The 21709-nt window shown below is 39.9% G+C and overlaps 1 protein-coding gene across 6 annotated transcripts in view; it reads right to left on the bottom strand.

Moving 5' to 3' along the window:
- Positions 1 to 5158: 5158 nt before the first annotated feature.
- PAK5 (p21 (RAC1) activated kinase 5) overlaps positions 5159 to 21709 on the bottom strand; it is a 154958-nt gene continuing 138407 nt past the window's right edge. For all 6 annotated transcript variants that reach the window (XM_060785775.2, XM_060785761.2, XM_060785781.2 and 3 more), the window contains 5 exons: positions 19136 to 19269; positions 13156 to 13282; positions 8467 to 8592; positions 7903 to 8037; positions 5159 to 5603 (listed from right to left, as the gene is read on the bottom strand). In XM_060785775.2, coding sequence (XP_060641758.2) covers positions 5448 to 5603; positions 7903 to 8037; positions 8467 to 8592; positions 13156 to 13282; positions 19136 to 19269 — 678 coding nt within the window. In that variant the 3' untranslated portion in view covers positions 5159 to 5447. The remainder of the gene's footprint in view (positions 5604 to 7902; positions 8038 to 8466; positions 8593 to 13155; positions 13283 to 19135; positions 19270 to 21709) is intronic.

Here is a 21709-nt window from a genome sequence, read left to right as displayed (position 1 = left end):
AGTGTCACTATGCAGTCGTGGTTGGAGCGTTGGCCTACAAATCTGGAGACCATGGCTCTCTTAGCCATGGAAATCTACTGTGTGTCCTTAGGCAAGTCACACTCTTTCAGTCTCAGAGAACAGTAAAGGCAACACCTCACTATCACCACACACACACACACTCTCTGAATAAATCTTGCCAAGAAAATTCCATGATAGGTTTTTTCTCAGGATTGCCATAACTTGGAGATGACTTGAAGGAAAACAATAACATGTCTTGGTCCCACTCTTGATCCCAAGGAATAAGACAACTGGGAAAGATCTGTCATCCTGGGATTCTTTCAGACTCCACAAATATAACACTCAGATTTTTAACTCCTTTGCTACATCCTATGAAATTTGAGGCTTCTAGTTTGGTCAGAGACACCAGAGGAGCTTTCTGGATGAAAATTTGAAATGTGTCTCCTAAACTCCGAATGTCGGGAATCTATCGGATGGCTTCATGGCTGTTAAGGTGAAATCAGAGTGCTCTAACTCTGTACTATGAAATAGTCCCAGGTCCTGTTCACCATGCATGAAATCTTCTCTATTCCACTGCAGCTCCTATGAAGAATGGTAGTTAGTTGCTCCCATGTTGGTGAATCTGCAAATCCACTCTGGGTTTAATCTCTTCAAAATGTTGGACCTGTTTGGCAATAGGGTCCAGCAACATGGAGAGTGATGTTTTTGACTAAAGCCTACAATGGATTTGCCACTCCACGAACATGGAAGCCATCAGGCACCATGACATCTCAATTTCAATTCTCTTTTGTCAGGGAAAAAAATAAGGTTTTTTTGGTTTTAGCTCTATGAAAAATTGCTTCTGTTCTTTCTTTTTCTTTTTTGGGAATGCTTCAGCACCAGGACAGCATTAAGGCTGTTTCTACTTGAATCATAAGGAGCGTCATGCTATTGTGAAGTGAGAAATGCTTCTGGGCCAGGCACTTTGCATGTAGTGTGATTGAAAAAAAATGCCTGCTGCTACATGATGATTTCATAAGACAGCAACAAGAAAATGTTCATATTACTATGCAGATACCTTCAGGTGTTATAAATATCAATGTGTAAATATATATATGGGGAAAACCCCAAACAATCCTAAAATATGTTGCTTTATGCATAATATTTTTAAAATGTATACAAAATATTTTGTTGGCACATGTAGTCACTCTGATGTGACTTCTACTGCTGTACAAATAAGGAGATGCAAATAAAATGTCGGAGGATTCTCTAAAATAGTACATGAAAAGAGTGATGCTTTCAACAATAGGGAGAGGCTGAGATGGAGGTGGGAAGGTCTGCAGTGAGGGGAAGTCAAAGGGATTTGGAACAGAGGGGAGGATTTTACACACGGCTGATTGCCTGGTCCGCAGTCATGTTCACACCTGAGCTGCATACGGATGGCCTCAGCATCAGCATCTCTTCTTGGCCTTCCTGGCCTGTGCCTTGGACTCCACCCCTGGTGATGAGGGCGAGTCCTCCTCCACCTTCTCTCCCTCCTGCACTGCCTTCCTCAAGAGTAAGTTCCACCTCAGAAAGAAGAAGAGCAGGTGTAGGAGGGAAGGGGAGAGCCCTGGGCAGCTGTATGTGTCTGCAGGGCATGTCAAACCTGTCTAGGGTTCTCCTTCTTTTCCTTCCTGCTCCTGCTCTTCTTTGGTCAGCAGCATCGGCCACCTGCTGAAGGTACACTTCTTAGGGAGGTACACCAGCATCAAGCCAGTGCACCTTCCTGGAATGGCTTTCAGAGAGTGGACATGCCCTTGAGGATGGTAGCAGTGGCAAAGGAGCAGGAAGAAGGGAAGCATGCTGGTGAAGAGCAGCTGAGTTTCATGGCAGTGGAGGCCAAGGTGCAGGCCAAGAGCCTCTACCTGAGGCAGGTGCTAAGGCCACATGTGACTGCCCCGGCCCTCCTCTTAGCATGAGAATGCGGTGGGTAGCATCTATCCTTAGAATTTAGCTCATTTGGAGTAGTTGTTGGGAAATTTACTTTTGGAAGAAGTAATATCCAGAATAAGTCAATAATTATAGTCCACCAAAGTAACATAATTTTTAGACAACCCCCCCCCCCCCCCCCCCCCGCCCAAAGACAAGAAAGACTTTGAAAACTATGCAGTTTTCAAGAGCTACTTACACTGTGGGACTTATTCTGTGAAAATTCACATACCTTTTTTTTTTTGCATAGTAAATACCAATTTTCTGCACAAAATGCTGTTTTCTATACACAAAAAGTCACATTTAGGCAGAATTTTCAACAGTGAAAATTGTTAGTACATTATTCTCTTTCTTAAGTTTTCCCAATACTTAAGGAAAAATATATTGAAATATTATCTCAATTCACTGCAAGTCAGACATTACAATGATTGAAAATGTGAGCTTGGTTCTGACACACAGCCCAGTAGTATATAATGGTAAAGTCCACAAATTTACTGTCTCATCTCCTGTTTGAATCAAGGGCATTTTCTTCCGAGGAATCATGCTAACAACATTCAAGAGGCAAGAAAGAGATTATGGAGAATTTAAGGAGGAAGATCAGGTGGCAACAGTGAAGTAAAAGGAACGGATGACATAGTTTAGTGGTCTCTGAATTGTTTAGATTACAGTCCCCATGTATGTAAATAGAAAAAGCACATGTATACCATAAAGGTGAGCAGAAGGTAGATTTGAGGTTAATAGATCATTTTGAGTTATTTGTACCATAAGGGAAAGCTGTCATGACTCTCAATTCTTTCACCATTGTACCAGAATGTCCATTACCTTGAAATGAAGAAAAAATGTGGTGACCTGAGTTGGCATCCTGTTAGTAACACGCACAAGTGTAAATTCACCTCACATCTGCGTATGTCATTTTGACACCCCTATCTCTGAAATTATTGAATTCCCCCATGGCCATTCTGTGGCTAGTGAAGGTGAGTGGACTAAAGAAGTGTGTATCTTGATGGAACTTGGTGGAGGATATTATCAGTTGTACCAGGCTATCTAAGCCCCACCTCCATTATCATAGTAAGACCATGAGTTCTGGGGGGCTGAACAGGGAACAGTAGAAAAATTCCACTTGTGGATACTTAATCTACAAAGAAGGATGTTGGCTTGAGACACAGATTTGTAAAAGACGTTCATAATGACAACGAGCAAATCTCTCTGTAATTAGCAGCCTTATTTTGCTTTTCTTTTTATTACAATAGGAAATGAACAACCAATTCATGAAGTAAGAAAAAAGGAAACAAAAAGCAAAATAAAAATCCCCAATTTTCCACAATGCAACTTGATCTAACCAGATATGTTCAATTTAGAATCCGAGATTTTTTTTTCAAGTGAAGTCAGTAATAGCAAAACAAAAATGGAAAATACATGGCTTTCATTGTATGCAGACTTAATAATAATAAATAAATCTCCCCATCACTGAAATAATTATGAAGCACTTATAAAGGCAAATCTCTATAGGCCTATGGTAAACATGCAAATCTAGTCAACAAGCAACACAAAATTGGTTGTAGCAGTTACTGCTGAATTCACATTCCAAAGAAGTTCAGAGAGCTTCTCCCTTTATGGCAAACACATCAACATAATAAGCTTACAAGAAGTTGATTTAAGCTTGGAAAATGCTCACTTGCTGCCTGGATATTGTGAGTCTTTTCTTTGATTTCCAAAGCATGAATATAAATAATGAAAGTGAATGTTGGGACACAGGAGTTGGCTGAGATGGGAACAAAGATGTGTCTGCTTTGCCAGCTGATGACAATCACCTGCAGACAAGTTGGGCACACACTCATTGTAGATCATGTGAAAAGAAACACCGTGAAATTGAAACTTGTGGACTCACGTGCGATATGTGGCCACATGGGGGTGCAACCAGGAGCCTTTGTTCATTTTCGTTATCAAGTGTGTGCACCCCTGGACAGGGACAATTTACATGTGATTCACCAAATGGAACCCAGCTCACTTGTTCAGGAATTTTACATTTTTTGGAGTACAACTCCGAAATCACTCAACCAGCAAGGAGAGTAACAGAGATATCAAGAGTTGAAGTTTAAACCAAGCTCTGGTTTTGCTCTGGTTTTTATTATCTTGTTTCAACAGGCAAAGACAAGTAGGAAGTGTGTGCTGAACTTTCAGTAGGCTTTGGGAATCATGAGTCATGTGGACCTCTCCCAAATATATATCAGGGTTATTTAGAATTTGAGCGCAAGCAAACCACCCATCTGTCTGTGCACGCAACAAGGTTGGAATGGAGAACCTGCAGCTCAAGGATCTCAGGTGGACACTTGTCTATTTTCTAAACCTCATCCACTTTGTTTCCACACAGTTGGACTCCAAGCTCTTGAAAGCTTTTGACCTCAACAAGCAAACATTCCTACTCCTGCAGGAAAACATCAAAGACCTATAATATTGAGGGCTGATATATGTAATGAATGGTGGTTGTACCTACACAAAGGCCAGCCTACCTCTTGACCAGCAAGGTTTCACTGTGCTGTAGTACTTGATCACTTCTTACCACCATGGAACAGTTTCCCACAATCACATGAGAAATAAAGGTTATGTGAAACAGCATAAATGCCTGAGTCTTTTTCAAAGTACATATCACTTCAGGACAATATCAAAAATCTCCAAACGTTGTTTCTGTCAGGGAAAAGGGGGTATGGCATTGCTCAGCAACATGTATGGTTGCAAAAGGAACATGTACATTTGACTGGCACAGATGAGAAATTCTTGTCAACATTCAGAATTGCTTGTGTGTATGTGTGTGTGTGCATGTGTGAGCACATGTGTGTTCATTCATGTTCCTTTTTTTCCAAAAGGGATAAAAAAGTAGGAAAGATCTCGCTCAAATGCTTGCTAAGTTACACTGATCACCTCTATCTGCACTATCACTATGACATTAAAGTACTGGAAATTATCAAAAGCAATGTACAGAAAATTACAAATTTTGTTTTAAAATACATCACACCGTTACAACGAAGATTTAAAAAGTGCTTCTTCTCTTGTTTTGCATTTTAGATTTTGTCAGAAAAAAAGGCGTCCTTCTGAAGTAGAAGTGTTATTTCACTCTGCTTTTAAATAAAATTCTGGTGTTTCATCTGGTTTGTGCTACATGTTTTTTTATCTTCTTCCTTTCTCCTAAGTGGGATTTGAAGCAACATCCTTCTTTTTTTGATAGCTGACAGACTAAAAACAGCAAGTGACTGGGGAAAGTGCGGCCCACACAGGAATATTAGCTGTCAACATGTCTGGCTTTAAACCAAAAAGACAAAAAATCCCACATCTCTTCTTAAGTCACAGAGAAGTTTCCTTCATGGTAATGCTGAGCCATGGCAACAGTGGTACATTGCTCTGTTGTTGGTTTTGTGTGTGTTGCCCCAGTGCTTTGTCCTTTCTCAGCATGACTCTTCTCCAAAACATTAATAAGCAAATGAATAAATACACCAAAGGATTCAGTGATGCCTGTACTGCCTCATGAGAGGCACTATGCAGGAAGGTGGCCCAGCCATCTTGAGGAATGGATGTCTCAACAGTTCTTGGGCTGTTCCTCTCTGTGCAGGTTCCCGTACCAGCATCACATCTAAAAAGCCACGGAGGACGGATGAGACCTACAAAACAAAGCAAAGCTAAGCAGAACAAAATAAAACAGCATTTTAAGGAGGTAGAGTCCAAAGAAATAGCTGTGTTAGTTTGTATGCAAAGGGGTCTTGTAGCACCTAAGAGACTGAGAATGAAGTTGGTAGTATAAGCATATATAATAAAGGCTATGAAAGTCCAGAGTAAATGTGGTCCCAAGCAGCCCCACAATGGAGTTGTTCACACAACAAGGTGTTGGGTATTCTGCTCCATGTTACCTCTGCCAGTCTTAGTTGTAGATTCCATAAGCAAATAACTAACTCTGTTGATGTAAGAAGGAGGGAGATAGTTTTGATGTCAGTAAAGGTATCTGCATGGAGCTATGTCACTGCCACAGATTTGTTGTTGTTGTCGTGTCAGGAGTGACTCCTGGTGTGAGAGAATTGGCCATCTGCAAGGACATTGCCCAGGGGATGCTTGGATGATTTAGATGTTTTTATCATCCTTGTGGGAGGCTTCTCTCATGTCCCCGCATGAGGAGCTGGAGCTGATAGAGGGAGCTCATCCACCTCTCCCCAGATTTGAACCTGCGACCTGTCGGTCTTCAGTCCTGCTGGCACAGGGGTTTAACCCACTACGCTACCGGGGGTTCCACTGCCACAGATGAAGTGACACAGCCCCTTTTCCTGTGCAGGCAAAGGATTATGCCACCAGTGTCCCATCTGGATTGGGCCAGCTGGACCTAATCTAGTTGTTCAGATTGCCTCAAAGTCATGAGATACTCATTAGCTTCCAGCAAACTGTGGAGGGCAAAACTGGTTTGAAACAAAACATCCTGGCATCCTCACAGGAAGTAGAGCTGGTCATCAAGAAGATAGTCAGTCTTCCATTCAAGGTGAATCTGGAGTTTTGGTTATTGTAGACAAGTCCTATATCAGGACTTTCAGGAAGCAGATTTAGGCCATATCTACACATGTGTAAAATCCAGAATGATGTGGATTATAAGAGTTGTGTGTGTCTAAAAAATACACATCCCTAATGCGTACTGCAAAGCACATCCACATAGAAAATGTGTTTTAAAAGCGAGGGAACATCTGAAATTGGAGATAATATGTACTCCAGCTAGAGATGGGAAGGCCTGGAAAAAAAAGGAAAATTGAGGAAAAAACATAGTTTTTTCCTCCCAGTTTTTTTAAAGCCATGTTTTCCCCTGGAAAAAGTACGTAGAAACATATTCTCAGAAATCTTTCATTAAGGTCTTTATGTTTGAATACCCTGTCATAGATATATTGTTTATCATTGGAAAAAAACATATTTGACACACTTTTAATTTTTTTTCAGGAAAAATGACTTTAGAAAAAAACTGGAAAAAAAACTGCTTTTTCTTCTATTTTTTCCAGGCCTTCCCATCTCTAGCTGCAGCTGATCTGTTTGTGGACATTGTAGAGCAGGCATTCAGGAGGAACATGAGTAGCGCTTGTGCACACAGTGCCAATACTGAAAAAATTAGTTAAAGGAACCACATACAGTGCTCTCAGGAAGGTAAACAAACACCTTTTATTTCCCTCCCTGAGAAGAAATTGCTTTCTCCTTTTTGTTTTTGAGTTGAGCTCCATGGCTGATTCTCATCCAAGGGACTGCTGCAGTTCAGCACATTTCTCCCACAGAGGTAAGAAAATAATAATAATATGTCATTCTGTCAGATCAATTAAGCATGAGGGAAACTGTGTGGATGCAGCAGGAGCTTGTACCAGTTCCTGGGGTGTGTGTGGAGATTCTCCAGTGTGGAACTGGATTTCTTTAATCTAAATTCTGATCTGGATTATGTGGCTGTGTAGAAGCAGCCTTAGGACTTGCCTATAACCTGAAGTGGACCAACTGTTGACCCCAGATGTCCAGATGATACCCAGGGACATGTGCTCTGTAATGTGAGTTTCAGTTAGGACTATGGAGGTTTTCCATCTGGACTGCAAAGAGTTCTGAGTGTATCTATAGGTTATGTTCTGTTATAACATAATACAAGCCTATCTGGCAAAGCAGTAAGATGTGACTGAGGGAGAATATTGTCCCAACCATGACCCCATGTTGTTAGATCATGTTCTAAAACAACCTTCTTTAATCATATATGCCTTCCAAATGTCTCACATAACAATACCCATAATCTAAAGACATGTTGGCTGTTGCTCTCCAAGACATCTGGAGAACATACCAAGTTGGAAAAGAATGGCCTAGAAAGCTCTAGATACTTGGCCAATTTGCTCAGGGACTTGTTGCAGAACAGAGAAGCCTATCTACCAGCACAAGAAACCATAAGTACATCAACCATCTTACCTTATGTAGATCTTTCACTCTTGGTGGCAAATTGTCTCTGATTCTGCGCATTGCCTGGAGAGGTGGCTCATTGAAATAAGGCGGTTCTCCATCTATCATTTCTATTACCATTATACCGAGGGACCATATATCCACCTGCAATATATGTCTATTTAATACAATGCCAAAAAAACCTTACCCAACAACTTGCGCACAACTCACCTTCTAAGTATTGATGTAAAGAAAGACATTTTATTAAATATTTTTTTCTGAAAATTTTTTTAGTACTATTAAGAACATCACTTATGTGTGTTTTGTATATTTCATATGCTTTTTAATACTTCTAATGAATTTGCCATCGTATTTGGCTAGAATACTAAACCCACTGAACTGGAAACAAATTGAACTGAAAAGTTCACAAAATTTACACAATTAAGTCATCAAAAGTGAGTTGAAATTTTCATAATGTGCTGTAGTACACAATGATATTTATATGTTTTGATTCTCTTGTGCAATAACGAAATAAAGCTGCACTTTTTCTAATATATTGTTGAATGGAGCAAGCCCTAAGTTTGACTTACTCACCTCAGTTCCATAGGGGAGTCTGGAAATCACTTCTGGTGCCATCCAGTAAGGAGTTCCAACAAGTGACTTTCTTTTTGGAACATCTTTGGAAACTTGGGCACAGAATCCAAAATCTGACAATTTTATCTAAAAAAACAGTTAAACAAGAAAAATCAGAAATCAACCAACTAAATAGTACATATTGTAAAGAGACAATGAGCAGATATCCATGACACTGAATGAGCAAATGTGGTTAGAAATGTTAGACACTGGTTAGAAATGTTAATCAGGCTGGAGGTCAATGTGGGAGGAGCTTGAAGCATTGCACAGCACTTTTTGGGCAGAACCTAAAGAAAGTTTGTTTTTCTTTTTTTAGATTGTAATTTCCAGAATCTCCTCAAAACATGTCTTTAGCCTTACTGGTTAGGAGATTCTGGGCGCTGTAGTTCCAAAAAGTATATTTATCAAGCTTTTGTTTCTATTCTCTGCTACTGAAGCTGTATCTACAAACACGCACAAACACACACACCCTCTCATAGACTCCATCTACACCAGTGGTTCCCAACTTTTTTTGACCAGGGACTCCTTTGTCCAGGGACCACTGGACCAGGAACTACTTGATCAGGGACCACTTTGACCAGGGAGCACTCTCCACCATTAGTACCAAAAGGGTTACAAATCAACTTTAAATTCAGTTTGGGGTGTTGATTCAGAATATTGCATTGGATAGATGACATCAGCTCTAGTTTCTGATTTAGAACATATGCCATTGTCAGGGACAGGGAAGGAGCAGCAGGTGGTGTAAAAGGAGTGGAAATAAAATAAAATAAAATAAAATAAAATATAGAGAAAGTAAGCTCATGGACCAGATTTCATTGTTGTGGCCCACTGGTGGTCCGTGGCCCACAGGTTAAGAACCACTGATCTACACTGACCATTCAAAGCAGTTTCAAATCAGAACTGAAAATAGTCATGTCATTGTGCAGATGATTACATAAAAAATCCTAGAACCTGTCTGAGTCGCGCTGATGCATGTTCGGGGCTTTCTTTTGCCTGCTTTTGTGGGGTTTGTTATCTGGCTACTACAGTTTGAAGTCAGATTTGAACTGCACTAAATGGTCAGAGTAGATGGGGACAGACGTATCCCAAATCTGGGACTTTATGACACATAGCTATCTATTCAAAACAGAACAAGATTGCATTATGCAATACCAGCAAGAAAGGAGCTTTTTTGGATGACAACTCTCCAAATCCCACTGACTGCGGTACACTGGAAATCGTAGCCGCAAAAGGACACGTTATGGATAAGTGTGCAATTCTATCTTTTGAAAAACAACAATAAAAAGGAAAAATGTTCTAGGAGCATCCTGCTTTGCTCTATTTCATGGAATGGGAGGCTCACCACTTCCTCTTTCCTACATGACTTCCATCATTTTAAGCTGATGACTAACACCAGACTAGCGTCAAGCCCTAGTGAAATCACCCAGGGCTTATGTCCCATTAATTTTCTCTGAATTGGCATATTATCTCTGTTCTTGGTGAAATGAGACTGAATCAAGTCTCATGGTGACTGTGATTATTTTTCTGCCTACCCGACTTCATTGTGTGGTGCTGACCTTTAAAACTGTACTTTTGAGTATGCAAGCCTGGAAAGAGGCTCACTAGAATTGTATTGTTAACAAAAAAAATTTCTTTTCTCCTCCCCCTTATATTCCTAAACAGGCTGATGTTGGTTTATTATTTTATATACGGAGGAGAGATTCTTAAGGAAGGAAGAGGGAGGTTTAGCAAAGTTAGCTCTTTTTTGCTCCTTCTCACCCTCCTTCTGGAAACACTCTTTTCTTAATACAACTTTTAGACTGACTGTTCTGCAGCTTTTGTCTCTCGATTGCCAGAAGAAGTAATCCCTTTGGCAGAGTGAGGGGTATTCAAACAGAGAAAAGAGTGGAAAATGAAATTTATGTCTGGTTTTTTGAATGTTTTAAAATGATTGCTGAGAGACAATAGGCTGGGGTGATAATCCTACAAGGGTTAGATCAAGACTCATATGGACTTATATAGGCAGTATTTGCCTATATGAATCTGTATGAGTCTTGAGATCCTCAAGGATTCCCACCACCATGGTGAAATGGCCACTGGCGGTAGACATGGAAGGAGGCCTTCTCAGTGGCTGCTCTCAGCTTGTGAAATTCCCTCCCATGGGATGCTAGTCTCTCCCCTTCTATAAGTCAAGAGCAGTTTTTGAGGCCAAAAAATGGAGGATTTTGATATGATCTGTGTTGAGGGTCTTCATGAAGAGGGGAATGCATGAACACCATTTCAGGGGTCTGCTGCCCCTGGTGACCACCATTTATCCACCAAGGAATTTAAAAAAGCATTTTGCCAATTAGATAATGGGATTGCTCATTTTTGGTAAGAGTTAAGATACAGTTCTTACATTGACCCATGGATAAGGCAACCAAGGTATTTTGGGGTAATTTTAAAACTAATTTTTCTAAACTTTTATCCACAGTAATAGTGTGTGTAAATGTCATTGTTTCTTTCTCACACTCAACTTTATATGTCTCTAACCATAATGGATGTTATATATTTGTGTAGCAGCTTGGTTGACTCTTCTAGTGGGGCACCCATGACCTCCAAGAAAAATAAGGTGGCATTCTTTTCTTTTCTTCTTTTAAATAATCAATAAAATGCTATCATTCTTCTTCAAATTTAGAAGGATCTGGTGATTGTTTGAGCCTAGTCAATTTGTCTATCTATACTTATTACAATATCTTCTTCAAATTTGGGAATGTTTGGTGATTGTGTAAACCTGACCACTTTTTCAATTTCTACCAAGTCCATCATTTTTGTAATGCATAAATATTGAGTGGGAATTCATTTTTGTTTCCTGTAATTGCAAATAATGAAAAGTTCTCCTGTTGTTTGGTGAATCCAGTCCATTTATATTTAAAGAAAGTATCTTCAGGTTCCTCATTTTAGAAATAGTAGATGAGCATACAATTCTTCTTCATCGTGTGGAGTAGCCTGCTTCTGTAATTGAACATCTTCTTTATCCAGGATCTATTGAGATTGCTCTCTCCTCCTGCCCTCCCAGATCTTTCCTCTGGATGTAGGTCTTTTCTAAACCTCTCATAGAAATCCTGGGCCTTCACGATTAATGTTAACAAATTACAAAACAAAATAGACAGTACCTTTAGGGTCCAATCCCAACATGCAATAATGAATAAATTTCTAAGAGATATGATTGTATTGTTTACAAGAAAGTATGTGCAAGCCCACACTAAAGATCCAATTGAAATAGAAAGAACCAGGATTTCAGTATTAAGAGAATGTCTATCTCAGACAATAAAGAAGAGAATAATTTTTATTAACAGATAAGAAGCAAGGCTACAGATTCAGATGGGGAAACCCAGAAGGACTGATGATATCTTATAAAGGACAATGGTATTCTTTATCAATTCCTCACAGAATTCAATTTGGCAGAATGCTCTTGTGCAGCACGATAAGCCCGCTTGTGATGTCCTATGTAGAATCATCTAAAGTGGGTGGTGATTGAGCCTTGAGTCCTGGTTTGCATGCCAGAAACATAAAAGGAAATGCATCTCAGAGGAGCATCTCATTTGTCTTGTCAGGTTCCAGCTTCGTATATAGCACGGGAAGCTGTTTATCAGGAAGACACGAATCAGGAAGCACCATAAATTATGGCATTGTAGAAAGAGACACTGGCATCAGCTGGCTCTTTTTGGCAGTGATGCAGATATTATTTTTAATCAAAAGTTTCTGGTCTCTTTCTCCAAATCTTCCTCTTAATTTTAGACTGGGATTATAGGAGAACGGAAAGAATGGTTACTATTTATAAAACAAAACTCAACCATGACAAAACTTCTTATATTATTATTATTATTATTATTATTATTATTATTATGCTTTTTCTCTCCACAAAAAGACTCATGAAGAATAGATGAAGCAATGGTTATTTTGTGTGCGAGTTCCATCCTTTTTTTATGTAGGATTGCACAAAATGTTAGCATATCTATCGTCTCCCTGAGAATGTAAGAGATTAAAAAAAGAATGAAAAAGTGTGGAAAAATAAAATGATTATGTAATCTCTCCTGAGAAAATGTGGTGTGCAGGTAATAGGCATAGGAGTAATAGACATAATGAGGCATTGTATACATATCTGCAAAAACAAGATCAGGTGGCTTTTTAACAGCACACTCATAAAAACAAAAAAGTGGAGAACATCTGTAACTGTGGAAACAAAGCTCTTTTCTTTTTGGTGTAGGTTGGGATGGGCAACTCAAGCAGATGTCATAGGCTTCTGGGATGTTCTGCGGTTGCCAAAATCCCTCCCATAACTACATACAGAAAAGGCTGAAAATTCACTTCTGGCTTTGCAAAATGTATATTTTTAAGCAAATGATATAGGAGGAGCTATTATTTTTGGTTCAACTGCAACTCTGTAGACAAAGTGAGGGGTCCTCAGGAGCATGGAGCTGAGAGTGTAAAGAAATATCCCCCTTTGCACATGTGTAGACATTTTTTGAGCTTGTATACAGGGCATGTAATGGTTCAAGCCTACATTTTCTAGAGCTGGTTAACATGCAACACTTTGCAAGCATGCTAGTTATTTTCATGCAAATGATACTATTACTACAACAAATAAGTCAGCAAACTTCTGTATCAAACAACACAGCAAATACTTACTCGTCCATCACTTGTGAGAAGTATTGAGTCACTCTTTATATCCCGATGTATGACTCCTTGGTTGTGAAGATACGATAACGCTCGTAGTACAGAAAGACAAACAGTAGCTATCTGTTCTTCATTCATTCTAGAATTAAGAAAGTGGCATAAAGAACAAAAAAGACCATAGTTGTCACATAAAGGTTTGAAACATTTGTTTAAAAAGACTGGATGCAACCCTGCACAGGGAGATGCAATTATGAGACTTTGACGGGAGCCCATCAGGCTTATCTCTGATGGGCTCCCATCCAACCTACTCCAAAACCCACCTATACTCACCTTCAGCCTCCCCAAGCCTGGTCATTCCTTGGCCAGAAGAAAGTAGAAGGAGCAGCAGCCAAACATGCAGCTATTTTCCTGCACCTGGATGCAGTGATGGGCACCTGCAGGGAACTCAATGGTTCCTCCAGAAGCCCCTGCTGATTGCTCTCTGTTCAACTATAGAAAGCATGAGCAGCTGTGTCCGAGCTGCTCAGGCTCCTAGGAAACCTTGAAAAGCTAATTGCTCCCAGAAAAAGAAACATCTAACTTTTGACTCCAAATATCTTCTCGAGCACATAGGAGCATCTGCACAATATTGCCAGGCCTTTCTGGAACATTTTAGGCACAAGAAACACCTTTTTCAATAACAATAAGCAGGCAGACGTCACTGCCTGCTCCTAAAAATATTTGTATCAAAAATATTTCTGACCTCATGATATACTTATGGGAGTGGGGCAACAAAACCAACCTTGAGGTATAAGAAAACAGCTAAATGCATTGTCATACTTCACCTTCTGCTTCCCACCAAACAGAAAATGACGATGTGTCTGAGAATAAAATTGGCAGAGAATTCTTACCTGTTAATGACCAAGAAATAGAGTTGTGCTGTGTATGACCTCCCTTATGCCATTGTTATCCAACAACATGATTCCAGACATTGTTACAAAATGATATGCTATGATTTGCAAATATATAACATTATAGGCTACTTCACCAAGTCGCAACATTTATGTATGCATTGTATTCAAATGCATATTAATATGAATATTCAGGGAAAAGTCAAAGGCCTAAATGGAATTGTTAGTTTTAATTAGAGTAGGATTTATTTATCATTATAACTGTATTTATATTCCACTCTTCTCAACCCCGTGGGGGATTTAAAGCAGCTTACATATATAGGCAACAATTAGATGCCAAACACACACACACACAATAATAACGTAAGCACTAAAACAATAACAAAAACTGGGACTGTGGTGCAGCTGGCTGGGAGTTAGCTGCATTCAGAAGGTCATGAGTTCGAAGCCAGCCCAAGTCGGAGTGAGCTTCTGACCAATTTGTGTAACTTGCTGTCGAACTTTGCAGCCTGAAAGACAGTTGCATCTGTCAAGTAGGAAATTCAGGTACCACGTATGCAGGGAGGCTAATTTAACTAATTTACAATGCCATAAAAATCTCCAGCAAGCATACAAATAATGAGGAAGTACTTCATCAGTGTCACAAATGGATGGTGAAGCAACAGCTCCCCTGGTGGCCAGAATACCCTCATCAAAAAGCTGGAATGTTAAGTAGCCTCTGTGTGTCTGTTTATATATGTTGTGTGTCTATGTCATTGAATGTTTATCATGTATATGTACATTGTAATCCACCCTGAGTCCCCTGCAGGGTGAGAAGGGTGGAATATAAATACTGCAAATAAATAAATAAATAAATAAATAAATAAATAAGTAAACCCTTAAAACCAATTATTTAAAATCATGCAATCCAATATCGTAGTCCGTGGCCAATATCATAGACCATTGGAACGTACATAAATGTTGGTTTACTGAGTTTCCATTGATTCAATGAATTCACTGTAATCAAGATTAATGATTAGATTTAGACTAAAGATAATGTAGTAAAGAAAAGAGATGCTGCTGCCTGTTTTTCCTGCCTTTGCTTTATTTTTTATGTCCCTCAGCAGTCAGCCAGTGCTCCATGTCCACTGAGCATTTTCAGTCCATATTGGCTGTTTAATGATTTCCCTTCCAATTTATATCCCACTTCCCAAGGTAGTTATGCAAACAAAGTTAGCCCCAATCCATTGTTACAGTTTAGATTCATTGAGGTTGAAAATTCTCCGAGGATCACTTTACTCTCCCCTTTGGGGACTGCATAAGCAATAGAGAAATACCAATGGAACAAATGCAAGAAGGTAAGTCCCTAGTATGTATCTGTACTGTTACCAGAGTGGAAACTGGAAGTGTGCACACTGGCCTACCCCAAAAGTTTACTAGTAGACTGAATTAAGTAACTATAATGTGATCAAGAAGAAAAACCTATGGTGACATGACAGCAAGCAGTCCTGAAGATGTAAGATGAGGCATAGCTCAATGGCAGAGCATAACAAGGGGCTACTTTGAATCCCTGGCCTCTCTGGGAAGGGTTGATCCCCTGTTCAAAACAATTGCAAATCTATGTTGATAGCAGTGGACAAGGAGGGCCAGTGGTCTCAGTATAAGGAAACAACCTCAGCAGACATGATAGGTGGCAGCCAGACACTTACAGGGAATTCAGTGACTGGTGAGAAGTGGCAGTGGTAACATGTGGACAAGCGGACAGCCCAGTGGGACACTGACATCTACATAACACTAAAATATGTTTGCCCTGGTGCGCTGGACCACCATAATGGTCAATATGGGGTCAATTCAAAACATAATAATCTGGACTAGCCTCAGTTAAAGTGGTTGGTACAGACACAGCTGAAGCTATCCAACAGCTTCTGATTTAGGCACTCTGTGGCAACTATTGCACTTTAGTGTTCGACAAACCCTTCCAGTGCCATCAACATTCTTCTTGTGACTTATACTATTTATGTAAATTTTGGAAATACTTTGGGAAGTCTTAAAAAGAAGGTCATAAAATACTTGAATGATGATTAAGAAGTCTAATGAATCCAAACCTAATGACAGCATTTAAGAAAGAGTTTTCTGGAATCATCTGTTTGCAATTAAATGGCTGTCAAAATATTTGGCATGGTGACTAGCATTACAGAAAATAGTGCTTAATGAAAATGATGGGAATTTATAGTATGTGGGCTGAAGCAGTTCTTAAAAATAGCCATGAGTCCATGAAGAAAAGTCACAAAATAAACGAGATAATGGCCTATTTTAGAATTAATGAGTGTACAAAATTCAATGCGCAAATGTACAAATTAGACAGAAATCCTCCACAGACTGGAAGCTGAGAGATACGCAAGACAGAATTCTTACAAGTCTTATAGACAGAGTATATACCAATGATGTGAAATACTGAAAGCTGGAGAAATATAGGTCCATATATACCTTGAGATGCCTGACTTGGCCATGTTAGTCCACGCCTTAGACACATTCCGTTTGGAGTACTGCAATGCTCTCTACATGGGGCTGCCTTTGAAGATAGTTCAGAAACTTCAAATGGTCCAGAGATTAGTAGCCAGGTTACTAACTGGAGTGCCGTTCAGGGAGAGAACCACTCCCATGTTGCAGCAGCTCCACTGGCTGCCAGTCTGCTTCTGAGCTAAATACAAAGTGCTGGTTCTTACCTTTAAAGCCCTAAATGGCTTAGGTCCAGACTATCTGAAAAACCGCATATCCCTCTGCAGACCAACTCAGACACTGCTGTCATCAGAGGAGGTCCTCCTCTCAGTTCCACCCCTGTCCCAAGCACGGCTGGCAGTCATGGAGAAAGGGCCTTCTCCGTGACTGCCCCCTACCTCTGGAATTCCCTTACTAAGGGGTTAAAGATGGCTCCCTCCCTCCCCGCTTTCAAAAATCAGCTGAGGACATATCTTTGCTCACTGGCTTATGAGGAGGAGGAATAGTAGTTGGTAATACTACCATTATACCTCTGATTAATAGTTGCCATCCGTATCCATACCCTGCTCACCCCACCAGCTCAATAGATATCTTGAGCAATGATTAATCAATTTGCCCCAAAGAAATGGGAAATTATTGTTTCCATTTGACGTTTGATGTTTTGTCTTATATCGGTTATAACAGGCTGTACTTTTTATTTAATTTTAGTTTGTTAAGTTATAACTCGTATTTATATGTTGGGTTGTATAAATTTTGTTAGTATGGATGTACTGTTGTTGTACTCGGGCATTGAATGTTTGCCTTTTATGTTTGGAATCCTGTGGGGAAATAGAGAGGAATATAAATAAATTATTATTATTATTATTATTATTATTATTATTATTATATCATTTCCTTAGTTTTGCATGCATAGCTAGGTAACATCTCTGGATCTAAGCTCACAGCTTCTCCAAAACATGGAGGTCTGTTCTATTGGTAAATGAGGTGCAGGGGGAAAACATTTCTGATGAGCACAACAAAAGGGTGATAGCATCAATACCCAGTCTGGGCCAAGTGAGACCCAATCCAGTTGTCCAGTAGAGTTGGCAAAGTCAGTTTAAAGCTAACGACCTCCCAAAAAACCCATGATATTCACCAGAAGCCACTATGCATTATGAGAACAACCAGCAGCCCCTATGGAGTTAGTCTGAGTTTTTGAGCTCATGTAGACAAGCTCTTGCCTATTCAAAAGTAAAGCCTACTAAATCTAGTGGACCTTTTTCTGAAATAGATGTGCGTATAGCAGGAACATGAAGCACATGCACCAGTTTTCTTCCCTACCATGAGAAAGGATGGGTCCACATGTTAACACATCCCAATGGAGAATCTATCAACTGTCACATTTTGGTTCTTCCTCAATGTGAAGAAAATTTACAGCCTGACCTGTTCTACTGTCCATTTAAGGCTAGCACATGCATCATTAGCTATGCTAACTGTGAATGGAAATGCCTAACCTATTGAGAGTACCATAGTGCTTTGCACCTAAAGCTTTCATTTATGTCATGCGGATTTAACAGCTCAGGAAAAGTTATTTTTTGAACTACGAATACATTCCCCCAAAGTTTCCTGTTCAATTATGGCGATCTAATGAACTTCATAGCAAGGAGTACTCAAAAGTCGTTTTGCTAGTTCCCTCTTTGGAAATGTAGTTTATAGTATCTGTTATTACTTGACCGTCTGCCATTCAAATATTAAACAGGACTGATCCTACTTAGCTTCCAACTTAGCTTCCTTAAAATACGTAGGCCATTTTGAAACTACAAAACCTAGAATGCTCCAACTAGCATGCCTGTAGTCATAGTTTGTATGGAGCACATAAAAGGCATAGCCTGTGAGATTTTCAATGGAAAGTAAATTGGACTAAAGAAAGTCTTAAAATATGATTGTTAGACTTAACACATGAATTGAGGTTTAATTGGGTGGTCTAGTAAAATGCAAGTTTTATAACTATAACGTATGTTGGTCTTGAGGCTTTCTGTATTGTTATTCTGAGTTTTGCTTGTTGCATGTATTTAAAGTAAATTGATGCTACACTTTTTTGTCATGTCTGTAAGTACCTGTCGGCTCTGGCATAATAATTTTCAGAAATTTCAGATGTAAAATAATTGTCTGCAGCAGCACAAGAACATTGCACTTTGGCAATATTACCTGGTGCGTTAACAAGCATCCTGTCTTCAATATCTTCTAAATGCTGGCACTAGTTTAATAAATTTAGTGAATTTCTAAGTTACCATAGAAACAGTGGAGGGAATTACCAGGAATTTGTTGTGAGGATGTGCTCTCACTCCTCCACCTGTTCTTCCTTTGTTACCGCTCATAATAGAATGACTTTATAATTAATGCCTTTTCTTTTTCTTCCCACCAGTTCATCACCTCCACCATCATCTATAGTTGTGTAGGCACTCAGATGTATCCCTGGCACTTCCCTGTATAAGGGTTTACTTCATTCCCATAAGAGAAAAGATATGCATTCCGACTGGAAAGAATGTGGAAACTCTAAATGCCATGAAGATCAGCAAACAGTTGAATTACTAGAAGGAGGCATTTGTCTGCAAAGGTGTCCACAACACACTAACCAAGCTCACCTTGTATGAGTCACGATGTCTGTCAAAGCACCACCTTCCAGAAACTCCATCACGACCCACAGCTCATCCCCCACAAGGTAACTGTTGTACATGTCAACCACATTTTCATGATGGTAGTCTCTCATTATTACAACCTGTGAGGTGAACAAAAGGCACAAATAAATCATTTTGTTATGGATTATTTATTAGAATGTGCCAAATTATATGAACCTTTCCCCCTTGTACATACACAACATAGACACCCACACACCCACATCAGACTCACATACTGTTTTGAAGTGCTGACATTATAATAAGCCTGAATAATTAGAATGTGTTTGTGGATTCTTGGATGAAATCAGTGTGTAAGTATGGTCAGGGAAGCTGAACTCCATTCAGTTTAACAAGTATTGTGTTCTGGGCTAGGACAATACAAAGAGTTCCTTGCTGCCAACAGGAAGAACTGGAGATGGAGGCAGATATAATTTAACAGGTGTGAGGAACACTGCTGCAATCCCTTTTTGTTCAATGCTAAGAAGAATAGGGAAGGATGAAAAAAGTGTAGTCTGGCCGGTGATATCGTCAGGTAGAGTGAAATAATTTCTTTAACCAGTAGATAGTGAGGTGAGTATGTGCAGTTATTTTCTCTTGGATATGACTGGCTCTCAAAATCGTTCTCTTCCTTTCTGGTGTGTTCTGGGACATTAGGCCATCACCAGTGTTAGAATTATCTCAGGCTAGGGATGGAAGCATTATTTCCCATTATTTAGTTCCCAGCTACCTGGATCACCCAATAGGGAAGACACGGATAAGAATATTGTTCAGTTTTCAACCAGTGTGTGCACTCCCCAAAGTATTTTGTCACTTATTCTGTTCAGAAATACACTCTGGTTATTTGTGTGTGGTGAATCCTGCAACCTCCCTTTTATTTTTTGCAGAAAATGGGTACTATTTCCACAATGAGACATGCCTAGGTTTGTTGAACAAAATGATGTGGGATTTATGCACAAATCTGCACATCAACCTAAATAAATTGTCAGGAAAAAAATGTGCAACATATTCAGGTGACAAATGCTAAAAGGGCCACCCCTTACTATTCTCCTATGTTGGAGGACAGACACTTCTTGTCCTATGTGTGTCTGTCTACAAGTCACCTGTTGACTTCTAGTAACCCCATGAATTTCACAGGGTTGTCTTGGGTCTCTTCCACACAGCTGAATAAAATCCCACAATTTCAGCTTTGAACTGGGATATATGGTAGTGTGGACTCAGATAACCCAGTTCAAAGCAGGGTTTTTCTGCTTTGGGGATTTTCTGCCTTGATATTCTGGGTTACATGGCTGTGTGGAAGAGCCCTTAACAAGAGATAGTAATGGTTTTGCCAGTTCCTTTTTCTGAAATATAGCCAATAGCACATGGTATTTGTTGACAGTTTTCCATTCAAGTACTAACCAGGGCTGACCATGGTTAGCTTCCAAATGAATCTACTTCCCTAAGATCTAATAGAGAAATATCTTCCATTCTTAATGTTAAATTCTAGCTTTCAATCCAGCTGGCTTTTGTGGTCTAAATTAGATGTAACACCAGTGATAGTAAAGTCAGGATTTTCTGCCTTTACCCATTGCACCTTCCTCTAGTCCTGAAACCTGATTCAAGAATGTTTTCCAGCCTCCTTACCATTTCAGGAGGAAAAAGGAACAGGATGCATTTAACTGTGCTATTGGAAATATCATAGTTCCTTAAGCAATGTTAGTGTTTCCCCAAGTAATGTTAGTGTTTAATACTGTCATTAAAATTGAATAGAAATGCCGCATTTGTGTCCCGCTTAACCTGGCATCTGGGAGGAAAGATGGAGCAGCGGGGCAAATTTGTCACCCTGTGTGTAGCTCCCTCTCTGTGATGCTTTCCCAATCACATGGGGGAAAGCATCAACATCGTGGAGAGGCCACATACTCCCTCCATTGGAGCCAGCAAACACGGAATGCCTCCTGTGTTGGTAAGAAAGCGTTCAGTGACACTTTCACCCAGTTGGGGGCAGGGCTGCTGCTGGAACTCGCACAACATCATGTGATGTCTGGTGTGGGGCTCCAGCCTCTAGATGGGGTGAAAACATGTTAGGATGCTGAATTCATCCCATCTGATGAGGCCCCTAGACCCAGGTCTCCAGAGCCATAGTCCAGTGCTTAAACCACAACACTATATTAGCACCTGATGTTTGCTCCTAAGCACAATTTGTAATCAAAATGAAATTGAGAGCTACAGTGGATTTCTGATTACACATTAACTATTAGGCATGGTTAGGTACTATTGGAATCTTCGTAATTCGGAATAAATTTGGAAAAATTACCTTTTTGAAACTATTTTGAACATTTTTAGGAAACCAGTCCCTTTGCCCTTCCTAAGGTAGTCTCACCATTTTTCTTCCAACTCAGGGAGTCGGAAATGATTCCGCTCCCCCCCCCCCCCCGCTTCTGGTCCCTGGCCTCGGCTCAAGCCAGAGAAGCCAGTTTTGAACCAGAGAAGGATGAATTTCCTCCATTTGCTTTTCCTGCTTCTGGCTCAAGCCAGAGAAGCCAGTTTTAAAGCCGGAGAAGC

The sequence above is a fragment of the Anolis sagrei genome, chromosome 1 (genome assembly GCF_037176765.1).
Source record: "Anolis sagrei isolate rAnoSag1 chromosome 1, rAnoSag1.mat, whole genome shotgun sequence".
NCBI lineage: Eukaryota > Metazoa > Chordata > Lepidosauria > Squamata > Dactyloidae > Anolis > Anolis sagrei.
The sequence above is the reverse complement of the archived record's forward strand: the minus strand, read 5'-3'. Positions and strand labels throughout refer to the sequence as shown.